A 12,528-nucleotide genomic window follows, 5' to 3' on the forward strand; every position below is an offset into this window, starting at 1 on the left:
GGCCAGGCCCTGGGCATACATGGGGGACAAATAACGAAACAATGCAATGCAATATGAACATATGTATGTACTGTCATACATAAGAAGAGAAAGAGAAAGGTGGAAGTTGTAACTAAATAACTAAATAACTAACCAAGCAACAACCAACGGAAAAAAGGGGGTGCATAAACATGGTGGAGGTAGTTAGTTGGAGATGGGGGAAAACTCTCTCTCTCTCTCTCTCTCTCTCTCTCTCTCTCTCTCTCTCTCTCTCTCTTAGGCTCACCTTCTCCAGAGGTACATAAACATGGTGGGGGTATTTATTATTCCTCTAACTACATACATACATACATACATACATCCATATATACTGCTACTTCTTCTACATATGTACTTCTACTATGCCTTATGCCTTCTGATCAGTGACTGACATGATTCATGATGCAAAAGCTCCCCCCACCCCCTACTTTACCTTACCTTTTAGAAGTCTTCAATCATACATACATACATACATACATATGGGAATAGAAAAGCAGAGCAGAAAATGCTTGCTTCCCAAGGTGTGAGAGGATCAGTGGTACAGAGAAACACACACACACACACACACACACACACACACACACACACTGCCATGGCATGGCTTCTTTCACATGTTTCTCATCCGCCCAATCAATGTCTCTCTGCTGGTTGACTTCCCAGAAGACAGTATCAAGAAAGAAAGAAGATAGGAAGAAGATGATTTTGTCTTTGGGAAAACTCTAGTAGAAGCAGAACCCAACCCATCCATCCTTGGGATTCTCTTCTTGGATTTTATGATGAAGCTCAAACTGCTACGTCAGGCTTTCATCGATGCATTGCCTCTTCCACAGAGTTCCTGCTCTTTCATCAGAATGGCTCTCCTTTCTTCTTCAATCATTGCTCTTCTTGCAGTCTTCCATTGCATTCTTGTCCTTCAACATTATCAATATGCTAACAGAGACTTGTCTGATGCTTCCACCACTATTTCACGTAATTTTTCCTTCCTTTCGTTACATAATTTTGCGTATGAGATATCAAGATGTTCCATAATCATGGCTTTCTCTTCTTCGATATAATATACGGTCTAGTCTGGTTTAAAAATTAAAATGATGACTGCATGACACAGTGATGCCTATCTTTGCCTAAAGGTCTTCCAATATTACACTAGCTCAGGTATAGGCAAATCTTAAGATCTTATTAGAAGACCCCATTTTGTATGAGGATGAAGAAGAAGAAGATTGTAATGTTGCTTTACTCTTGAGCTATGAGAGCATGACCATATTCATGTTAGAAGGTTGTGATATGGCTTTTACCTTTTAAGCTATGGGCATGGCCATTCTTGTTAGAAGATTGTGATGTGGCTTTATATACCCTTAAGCTATGGGCATTTATGTTTCTAATATAAGGTTACATATTGGTAATGAGCAATGAAGGATTTGACCTATCTAAGACCAGTAATTTGCTGTCTTTTGGGTATGTTATTTACTTTGCTAAGTATTATGTTATACAATGTGTTCAGGGAATGAATGTGAGTGGTGGAGGGGGAGATGGGTTCGGAGCGAAGAGGAGCCATTGTACACGAATGAGACGTGCCGGTTCATTCCACCGAACCAGGACTGCATGGGGAATGGGCGGCCGGACACGGGGTACATGCGGTGGAGATGGGAGCCTCTGGGCTGTGTGTTGCCCGCGTTTGATGCCGATGCGTTCCTCGGATTGGTGCGGCACAAGAAGATGCTCTTCGTTGGCGACTCCATCTCAAGGAATCACATGCAATCCCTCCTCTGTGCCCTCTCACAGGTCCCATCTTTTCCACTCTTTTCTTGTGTATCTTTTTTGCGGGTCTTCCTAGTTGTTGTTCTTTTTTGTAAGACTTTTCATGTATCAGGGCCCTAGGAATCGGCTACGGTTGGGTTTCAGTCTTTACCAGTTTGGCCTAGTCCAAACCAAACCGGTTAACTGGTTGGGGAGGTTTCAAACTCGAACTGAAGTGGCTCCTAAACCGGTTAAGCATTGCATAAACTGCTTTCGGACTGGTTTATCCAAACCGATTAAGCCTTAACTGGTTTTGGGAACCGGCTTAGCCCAAAAGGATTCGGTTCGGCTTGAGCCATCCTAAACCGAACTCAAACTGGTTAAGGAAGCTCAAGCCTAAACCAAACTGAATCGATTTAAAAACGTTTAAAAACAGTTCAGTTTAAGCTTGAGCCGAGCCCGTGCCAACTCCTAAGATTGAGTGGGGAAGAAAGCTTTCCTGCTTTTGTTTGTTTTTTTTGCTTTTCTAGTCTTCTATGATTTGTATTTTTTTTCTTTTTTGCTATTTTTTACGCTATGTGTAAAGTTGAAGAGAACATACACTTGCTTGCCTTATATGATGGGAGATTGTTGTTTTGACAGTGTTTTTTTGAGGCTTTTCCATGTACTGAGGAAGAAAAGTCTATCTATACTACATGTTGTATAGGTTGAAGAGCCTCGGAACATATATAATGATGGGAGAGACAAGGTCTATATATGGAGTTTTCCTTCCCATAACTTCACATTGGGGAACTCGTGGTCGCCATTCCTTGCAAATCACACCCTCAAAGATGGAATCTACGAGATCCATCTCGATATGCCAGATGTAATGTGGGCATCCATATTATCCGATTATGACATCGCTATATTCTCAACTGCATATTGGTACTTTCGGCCTAGCATATACTATATGGACAACAAGATCCTGGGTGCGAATGATATATCTAGATTAAATCTCACGAAAGTTAGGATTCTTCCGCGGATCAAGCGTGTTTGGGAGACTGTTTTAAACCACATTTTGGATAACTATGATGGAATAGCCATTCTGCGGACGGTCACGGTGCCTCATTTTGAAGATGGTCGATGGGATGATGGCGGGGTTTGTAATAGAACTAAGCCTGAATCTGATCCTCATTTTCAAGTGACTTTGCCATGGACAAGCAATGAGATGTATACTTCCCAGAAGGAAGAGTTTGCAAAAGCGCTGGAATGGAAGCATCAGAGAAAACCGACGTTGTTGAGGTTGAAACTTATGGATGTGACTTATAGTTCTCTCCTCAGACCTGATGGTCACCCAGGTCATTATAGGGTTCAAAATCCAAATGAGCCTAGAAATGATTGTTTGCATTGGTGTTTACCAGGGCCTATTGATATGTGGAATCAGCTTCTCATGGAAACCATCAAACCACACCTACATGAACCCTCGCGATTGTAGTTTTGTATTAACCAACTGAAATGACAGAAACTTCCTTCCCTAATAATGACTAGGTAAACCTAAGGTATGACCCAGCTTTATGTACTATTGTTCCTAGAGGAACCTCGCCTCGAGCCTTTCATGCTTCCCAATCTCATTTGATTGTAGAAAGCATGTCCCATTTGCCTTCCCTCACATTTTTGTCTAATGCAAATAACCCATGCATATTGTTTTAGATTTGATGAGATCCTAGGTATCTCCTTCTTACCCATCAAAACTCAACCTTGCATAGAGATGATGTTGCCATACATTGTTACTTTTGATGGCTTCTGAAATGGATTAATATATGCATGCACGAAAATATTGAAATATATTACAGAGGGTATATGCATACAGTATATAGCATTCAAATTTTTAGAAAGTTATAATTGCTCGACCTAAAACAAGCATAAGGAATACACTTATAACAACGTTATGTGAAGCACATCTCTAGAAATTGTTTACGTATATACTAATCTGTTCTCTTTAAATATAATAAAGCTCAGGAAAAAGATGTCCCTGGTCGTATCCTAACAATGTTATAAGTAGTTTTTTCTCTAAGACATTTGTCGTATCCCAAAATTTTGACATGTGTAGAGATTGTGCTGTTGTGTGCTTGCAAGAATCCACAAAAACAATCAAAATTTATCAAGAGTCTTTGTGGACAAAAGCATTTGATAATCACTAAAGAACATTGTCATTAGATTGGCAAGTATAATTCAACATGAGCTTAGATGCTCAAGGATGTATTTTAGAGACATTAATTTCCTTAGGAAGGACTTTCATGTTTTGTAAACTCATGTATGATATGTATGTATATGAGTGTGTATACCATATATGGAAGGCTGGCTCATAAAAACAAAAAGAGGGACAACAATGCTAGTAGTGTACGTTAGTTTTTTTGATGCACTTACAAGTGTACATGTGACTTGCCCTCTTCTGATTCTTTAAGGAACTTATTGAAGGACAAAAAGAAAAAGACAGTATTGTGGGTATGTTTTTGAGCTAGGCATGGTGGAATTGGCGATAATAAGTTTGATTTTGTCCAAGAGATAGCAATGGGCACTAGGGATCGGCAATAGCTTGGTTCAAGCCTAAACAATGGTCAAGCACCTTCTCACAAATAGTTGATAAAGATGGTTCTTGCAACAATAGACGAAAAGTTTCTTTACTCATATATTCAAGGCAGGAAAACAAAACTTTCATTGGTTTTGAGCCTCAAGAAAACTTTTTTCTCTTTTGATTTTTTGTACATAAAAGTTCACCAAAATCTCATTGTTGCCTAATTTTGGAGGAAGTATAAAGTGGTTGTGCTAAGCACACAATTCATAATGCAGAGGAACATGATTATAAAAAAATTAAAGAAGTTTCTAGTAGAGCAAAGATATCTTACCGTTCTTTTATGCTTGTGAATGAAATTGACCACCTCATGACTTCCCATGACATCCATGCAATTCAATCAAGATATCACAAATAATTGCATTGTAAACCATATCAAGCTAGACCTGTGCCACCCACAGTTCATTCCTAGTTATAAATGATCGTGTATCATTCAGTACTTGAATGTTTATCATTGTTATTATGTGATGTGAATAAAACCTTAAAATGGGCATCTACACAACTATAGATAGGACCCTATAAATTCATGCATACCCTAGAGTGTTACAAAGCAAATCATCCACAAGGAATAAGGTAGATTAATCCTCATGATTAATCACATTTTTCCTCATTTATGTAATTTGCATTGCAATTTATTTATCTTCCCTCAAGCAAGAGGAATGGTTGAGCTTCTTCATTGCCTTCTCGGTCATGATATTAATGCAAACTAGTTGCGAGATCTAGAGTGGCAGGTGAATTACATTTAGGGTTAGAATACTTCTTATAAATAACAGTCAAGCTTTGCTTGTAGATCGATATAATGTAGATAGAAGGAAGGAACCATTCCCTCACTCTTGATACACACAATGTAGAATGAAAGCATTGATTTATTGAACATTACAAAAGTAAAGAATATGCCGAATCATCAATTACCACATCTTGCTTGGAATGTTGGATGTAAGCTACAAAAGAATCATGAGAGTAAGATTCTCTCATCCGGTTGGGTTGTTGACGTAAGGAAATGGTTTAGAAGATGGGGTGTGGATGATCTTTCAGAGCTTTCGAGCGATGTTATGCATGATGTAATGATAGAGGAAAGGTTGGTGGAATCATTAAGGATGAAGTGGGAAGATGCTAAGAGGACAAAGCTAGATAACTACATTGCAAATGTCAACCCTGAATGTTGGTCTCAATATAAAGCAAGAATGCCTATTGATCGTATCCAACCTTATCTCATCACCAATATGAGTAGTAATGCTCCTAGAGCCCTTACACTACTTCGCACTCGATCTCACAAGTGAGGTATTGAAGTTGCATCATGGTATCAAAATGTAACGAATTTGAAGACATGTAAAGTATGCAATGAAGGCATGGTAGAGGATGAATGTCACTTGCTCTTCACATGCTCGACATATAGTGCAATTCGTTCAAGATATGCTGACATACTAAGCGGGAGTGATAACTAAAGTGCCATACTTAAGACACCACCTAGAAGGTTGAGCTCATATGTATATGCTTTATTCACGCATAGAGATTGTAAAGAAATGCGTGCGTAAGCTTGTAGGCTTCACCGACTTCATTGGATATTAGTAGAACTATTGTGCAGGTTTTAATGGAACCTTCAATCACACACAGAGAGTATGCGGGAGAGACAGAGAGAGCAGAACAATAAAAACTATTCAAAAATACTGAAAGACTCTGTACATACAATGTGCTCAGTGAGCACTTTTTATACAAGTTCGTAAAGGACTGACGAAGTACTGACAAGTACTTCAATGCTTGTATAGAGCATTAAACATTGACTCCCAAAAATATGCCTACGTACTAGGCTAGAGTCGTAGGCCTCTAACGGCCTACCAGTTACAATCCGATCCGGATTACGATCCAACTCTCCGATCCGGCTCTTGGTTCCAATGTTAGGAACAGTACTAAGACAGAGAAGGAATTAGTACAAAAAGAAGTATTAGTACTAAGAGAGGTGAAGAACTCTCGAGAGAAGGAAAGAGTGAGTGAGAGGGAGGGAGAGAGAGATCGAGAGAAAAGATATATATTATGTGAAGAAAATGTACAGTAGCTAGGAGGCTTAAGATAGTCTCTTCACATGGCAAACCCTAAACCCTAAACCCTAAACCGATTTGGTTCGAAATAATGCCTTGTGCCTCCTTTTATAGTGTTCTAAGGAATACTCCTGAAGTTTCTAGAATGTTCTAGAGAAATCTGGAATATACATCAATTTTCTATAATAAAACGAGTCGTTTTGGATTGAGGACCCGGTTTGTCTGAATATTGACGATGGAAGTCTTCAAGAAGAGCACGAGCATTGGTGACATTCTCTATCGGTTCCCAAGTACGCTCGTTGGGACTATATCCTAGCCAGTTGACTAGATAGTAGAGCTTGTTGCGAACAAGCTTGGAATCAAGGATGGCGGCAACCTCGTACTCAGGTCCATCTTCAAGCTCGATCGAGGGTGGAGGCTGTGTAATACGTCCTGGGATGGTGCTTTCTTGATAGGGTTCGAGGAGAGAACTATGAAACATTGGATGTATCCGAAGTTGTGGAGGTAGATCAAGACGAAAAGCGACATCATTAATCTTTCCGATAATACGGAAAGGACCTAATCGCCGATAATCCAACTTCTCGCATGGGCGAGTAGTCTTGATGTGTCGTCGGAGTAGCCATACCCGATCTCCAATGTTAAAACTAGATGGGAGTCGATGACGATCCGCATAAACCTTGTGTGTTTGTTGAGCTTGTTGGAGATGAGTAGATAAATCCGCTTGTATCTTGCGTAACCTCTCCAAACGATCCTTTGCGCAAGGATTTGTGGACACCTCTGGGGTTTCAAGTACACACCACTGGGGGTGACATCCCGTATAAGCATAAAATGGCGTAACTTTCGTGGATGCGTTGATAGAGTTGTTATAGGCAAATTCGGCGAAGTGGAGAATATCTGCCAAGTCATCCTGATGATAGCTGAGAAAGCACCACAGATACTGCACCAACGTTTGATTGGTTCGTTCGGCTTGGCCGTCGGTTTGTGGGTGGTAGCCGGAGGAGAGGTTACAAGTGACCTTGAGCATGTTAAAAAGGTGCTTCCAGAATTTTGACACGAACTAGGGTTCACGGTCGCTAATGATACTATCGGGAAGTCCATGATGCCAACATACTTCACGCATAACAATTTCGGCAGTGTCTTCACTGGAGATCTCCTTAGTACATGGCAAGAAATGAGCCATCTTCGTATATCGATCGACCACCATTAGAATCGCATTGAACCCCTTAGAGACTGTAAGATCTGTGATGAAGTCTAGAGCAATGGATTGCCACGGCTTGCTTGGAATTGGTAATGGTTCTAATAAACCATATGGATGATGCCTTGGCATTTTCGCTCTGCAGCATGTATCACAAGTCCGAACAAAATCCTCGACAAATTGTCGCATACAGGGCCACCAGAATGATCGTTGTACTAAATGTAGTGTTTTAGTACTACCAAAATGCCCAGCTGTATATGTGTCATGACAGTTTTGTACTACTTGAAGGCGGCAAGAACCACTAGGAACATACAAAAGTTCTTTAAAGAAGAGTAATCCATCATGGTATTTGAATTGCCGATAATCCGTACTTGGTGGTTGCGACTGTGAACACGACGCTCGAGAGGGATCAATTTGTGCTAGTATAGCTTGGGCGAACGCATCTGTCTTCAAGTCTTCGCGTATGGTATCGATAACGCGGGAATCCATGGGCATGTCAAAGATCTTTGTTGCTTGTAGTCGTGCCGGTCCCAAGATGACTTGTTTTTGGTTATCGAAAGCTGGCTCGCCAGGACGGGGTGCTAGATACGAACGTCGTGATAATGCATCTGCCTTCCCTTGGTGCTTCCCCGGACGATATGTAATTTTGAAGTCGAAACGCGTGAGGAAGTGGGCCCACCGAGCTTGACGTCGATTCAACACACGAGCATCCTGAAAGTAGGCAAGATTCTTGTGGTCACTAAATACGGTGACCGGATGAGGGGATCCCTCCAGAACATGCCTCCATTGCATAAAAGAATCCACTATTGCCAATAGCTCCTTATCATGAATTTCGTAGTTTATTTCGGTGGCGTCAAACTTGCGTGAGTGAAAAGTCACAGGATGTAGCTTCTCATCATTCCCCTGTTGTGACAGAATGCTCCCCAATGCAAAATCCGATGCGTCAGCTTCGATAATAAATGGTTTTTCCGGATCGACATGAGCTAGAATTGGAGTCGATGTAAATGCCTTTTTAAGACTCTCGAAAGCCACGTCCGTTTCTTCAGAACAAATGAACGGTTGTCCCTTCCTGGTAAGTTGTGTGAGAGGTAGAACGATCTTTGAGTAATCTTGTATGAACTTCCGGTAAAAATTGGCAAAGCCTAGGAAGCATTGTACATCCCGCACCGAACGTGGAGTCTGCCATTCTACCACCGTTTTGACCTTAGCTGGGTCCATGGAGATGCCTTCTAACGAAATGATGTAGCCGAGAAATTCCACTTGGTTGCACCCGAAACTACATTTTTCCAGCTTTGCATATAGACCATGTTCTCGAAGTCGTTTTAGTACTAATAGTACATGAGAATCATGTTCTTCTTGGGTCTTTGAATAAACCAATAGATCATCCAAATAGATGATCAAACAATCATCCAATAGATCTCGGAATATATCATTAGCCATGTGCTGGAAGACTGCCGGTGCATTAGTGAGGCCGAACGGCATGACTGTATACTCGAAGTGCCCATATCTGGTGCGAAACGCAGTCTTCCATTTGTCTCCTGGTCGGATCCGTACGAGGTTATATGCTCCCCGTAAGTCGATCTTCGTGAAGAACCTAGCACCATTGATCCGTTCTAAAAGACTTGAGATAAGGGGAAGAGCATACCTATTCCTGATTGTAACCTTATTCAGGCCACGGTAATCTACAACAAGACGAAGCGATCCATCCTTTTTCTTGACGAAGAAAATGGGTGCGCCGGCTGGAGATTTCGAATGCCGGATGAAACCATTTTCCAAATTCTCCTCTATATAGGCCCGAAGGACTTCCAGCTCGGTTGGTGACAAATTGTAGATCGGTCCCCATGGCGGCTCTTTTCCCGGTTGTAAATCGATGGGGCAATCGTACGGTCGATGATGAGGAAGTGTGTTGGCTTGTACTTTATCGAACACATCGGCGTAATGACGATACTTCTCAGGAAGTTGAACGGTGGATCCTTCTTTAGTGGTGCTGGAGGGGTTTACTGATATTGCAAAGAGGAACATTTCCTCCTTGTGCCCTTCTTTACGCAACTGACGTAGCGAAATGGTTGCCATCTTCTGAGTTGACCCTTGGGTTTGTCGACACCGGATTTCTCTAGTTCTCCAATCTATGTCTGGGTTATGTAACTCGAACCACGATAATCCTAAAACTATGGGATATTCTGGGATACTAATAATATTAAATGATACCACACATGCTAAGTTATCTAGGACAATATTAATGGGCTCTGACTCTTCTATGATATTTCCGGAAGCAATGGGATGTCCATCAATGACTACTACAGAGGCTGGACACTGGAGTTTCCTTAGGGATATCTTATGAGCTTGAGAAAATTTCTTATCCATAAAGCAAAAGTTAGCTCCGGAATCTAGGAGTGCTGGGACATGTACTGGAGGGGTACTTTTAGTACTAACTATTACTTGGGCTACGAACACATCACTAACTTGCTTAGAGGGAATGGAACCACTAATGGGCTGCACAAATCTAGGGCTGTCCAACCAAACGGCTCCTATTTTGGCTGGACTTAGTCGTTTAACCCTTCTTCTAACTGACTAAGGACATCAAATCTGTTTGCTAGATCTGGGCTATTAGTACTATTAGGACTATCAGATATCCCTACTGAAATAGGCTCGGGTTTAGTACAATTAGAACTAGCGACTATTTGGTTTACCTATCTTCTTGGCCTATGGGGGCAATTTATTGCAATATGTCCTGGTCCACCGCAGTAAAGACATAGTCGATTTGTACGACGTCGCTGCTTTTCTTCTTTGGATAATGGCCCTCGATGACATGTAGTGTCAATCTCCATCGGAGTCGGAGTATTCGCTGGAGGCGCATTATATGACTCCCTCGGAAAAGGTCTTGCTACCACTGAGGCGTAGGTGGGCTCTGATCTTGCCCTCGACATCTGTAGTTGTCGTTCCGAACGTCGCTCAAAGAGGCGGTTGTCACATCTCACCGCGCGACTGATTGCTTCTGTTAAGGACTTTGGCTCTTCGGGGAAGGTCAAGAGTAAATCCTTGACGTCGTTGTGTAAACCATAACGGAATTGCTCCATCAACGCTTGATCATCCCAAGGGATATCGGCGGCGAGTAGGTGAAAATCTGCAGCATATGCGGAGGCTGGACGGTCACCTTGGCGTAATCGCTGAATTTTGTTGGTTGCGGTCCTGATGATGTCAGTATCTCCGAAACATGCTTTAAACTCACCTAGAAACTCTTCAAAATTGTTGAGTAACAGGGATTCCTTTTCTAATAGTGGAGCGAACCACGTCGATGCTGAGCCACTTAACAAAGTGCCTACTAAACCCACTCGTGATGCATCGGTGGGATACCGGGAAGGATGCATTTGAATAACTAATCGTACCTGGTTAAAGAACCCTCTAAACTGCGATCGCGTTCCATCGAACTTCGTGGGAAGGCCAATCTTGGGTTCTTTATTAATCCCTTGTGTTCCGGGCACTTGTTGTTGCATCGCTACGATGGTTGGTTCGAGTTGTTGCACGCGTAACGCAAGTTCCCCATGTTGTTGCGTTTGCTGCTTTTCTAAGGAGATTTGCTGAAGATCCCCCAGCAACCGTTGGTTTTCTTGTTCCAAAGCATGGAACTTCTCTTTCAAGCATTGAAATTCCGAGAAAACAGATTGATATTCTTCAGCGCTAACAATGGCCATGGGATGAAAGAAAAGAGGAATAAGAGATTAGTAGGAAATGAGAGAGATAGAAGGTAGGGAAATCGGTTCAAACTGTCAGGAACAATACTAAGACAGAGAAGGAATTAGTACTAAAAGAAGTATTAGTACTAAGAGGTGAAGAACTCTCGAGAGAAGGAAAGAGTGAGTGAGAGGGAGGGAGAGAGAGATCGAGAGAAAAGATATATATTATGTGAAGAAAATGTACAGTAGCTAGGAGGCTTAAGACTGGCGTTGAACCGATTTGGTTCGAAATAATGCCTTGTGCCTCCTTTTATAGTGTTCTAAGGAATACTCCTGAAGTTTCTAGAATGTTCTAGAGAAATCTGGAATATACATCAATATTCTATAATAAAACATAAATGAAAATAATATTTTATGCATTACAATGTATAGTCTAATGGTCAAGAGCTCGACCCATGTAGTATAAGGTCATGGGTTCGAGTCTTGCCATATCATGACACTCGAACTCCGATCCGGCTCTGGCTTATTTAGCTGATCCGGATCCGGTTGAGCTTATCCACTCAACACTCCCCCTCAAGCTCAACTTGAGGTCGGATCACTATGTTTGTTTTGACCGATCCCTGTTGTCAGCTTCTTCTGGTGTCCTTGCGCCTTGCACGTGTTCCTCGACCCGACTGGTTCCACTTCCCACGACTCGTCTGGTTCTATGCACCTTGACCTTCCTAGTCGGCTTCACAGTTGAGGACCCACTTGCGCACAAAGTGATAATGCACCTCGATGTGCTTAGTGCGAGCATGAAACACAGGATTCTTGGTGAGTTGCGTGTGGCTCATCATGTTGTAGTAGATCAGGATCGGAGTTGGTACGTCGATCCAAAGATCTTGCAGCAACCGCCGAAGCCATATGACTTCACAGGTGGCGACAGTAGCGCGCCAATACTCAGCCTCAGTGCTCGATAGAGCCATTGTCGGCTGTTTTTTGCTGCTCCACGCAACAATCATGCTTTCGAGAGGGAACATATAACCAGAAGTGGACCGACAATCTGATACATCACATACCAAGTTGGCATCGGTGTAACCGACTAGCTTTTCAGTTATACCGTGTCGGTATAATATGTTGGGAGACAGGTCCCTCCGGATGGGAAGAGTGAAGAACAGTGCCGATGAACAAACTCGGCCGAGGCCGAAACTGGATGAGGAGTACCCGGCTACGGAGAGCCGAATGGTGCAGACCCGGTGAGAACCGGATGAGGAGTACCCG

At 42.2% G+C, this 12,528-nt stretch overlaps 1 protein-coding gene across 1 annotated transcript; it reads left to right on the forward strand.

Moving 5' to 3' along the window:
* The first annotated feature begins 731 nt into the window (after positions 1-731).
* On the forward strand, positions 732-3,269 carry LOC147850817 (protein trichome birefringence-like 21). Its single transcript, XM_087336008.1, has 3 exons — positions 732-987; positions 1,517-1,797; positions 2,459-3,269. The coding sequence occupies exons 1-3, from the start codon at positions 792-794 to the stop codon at positions 3,224-3,226; spliced, it is 1,245 nt and encodes a 414-aa protein (XP_087192134.1). The 5' UTR covers positions 732-791; the 3' UTR covers positions 3,227-3,269.
* The last annotated feature ends 9,259 nt before the right edge of the window (positions 3,270-12,528 follow it).

Source organism: Azolla caroliniana, unplaced genomic scaffold (genome assembly GCF_043228905.1).
Source record: "Azolla caroliniana isolate FFs.n. ecotype wild unplaced genomic scaffold, voAzoCaro1.0.p SCAF_20, whole genome shotgun sequence".
Taxonomy (NCBI): Eukaryota; Viridiplantae; Streptophyta; class Polypodiopsida; order Salviniales; family Salviniaceae; genus Azolla; species Azolla caroliniana.

Bases quoted from the DNA above. Each gene is read 5' to 3' on its own strand.
- LOC147850817 (XM_087336008.1), top strand. From the start codon at position 792: ATGATGAAGCTCAAACTGCTACGTCAGGCTTTCATCGATGCATTGCCT. The intron at 988-1,516 runs GTAATTTTTCCT...CAATGTGTTCAG, and splicing joins TGCTTCCACCACTATTTCAC to GGAATGAATGTGAGTGGTGG. The intron at 1,798-2,458 runs GTCCCATCTTTT...CATGTTGTATAG, and splicing joins TCCTCTGTGCCCTCTCACAG to GTTGAAGAGCCTCGGAACAT.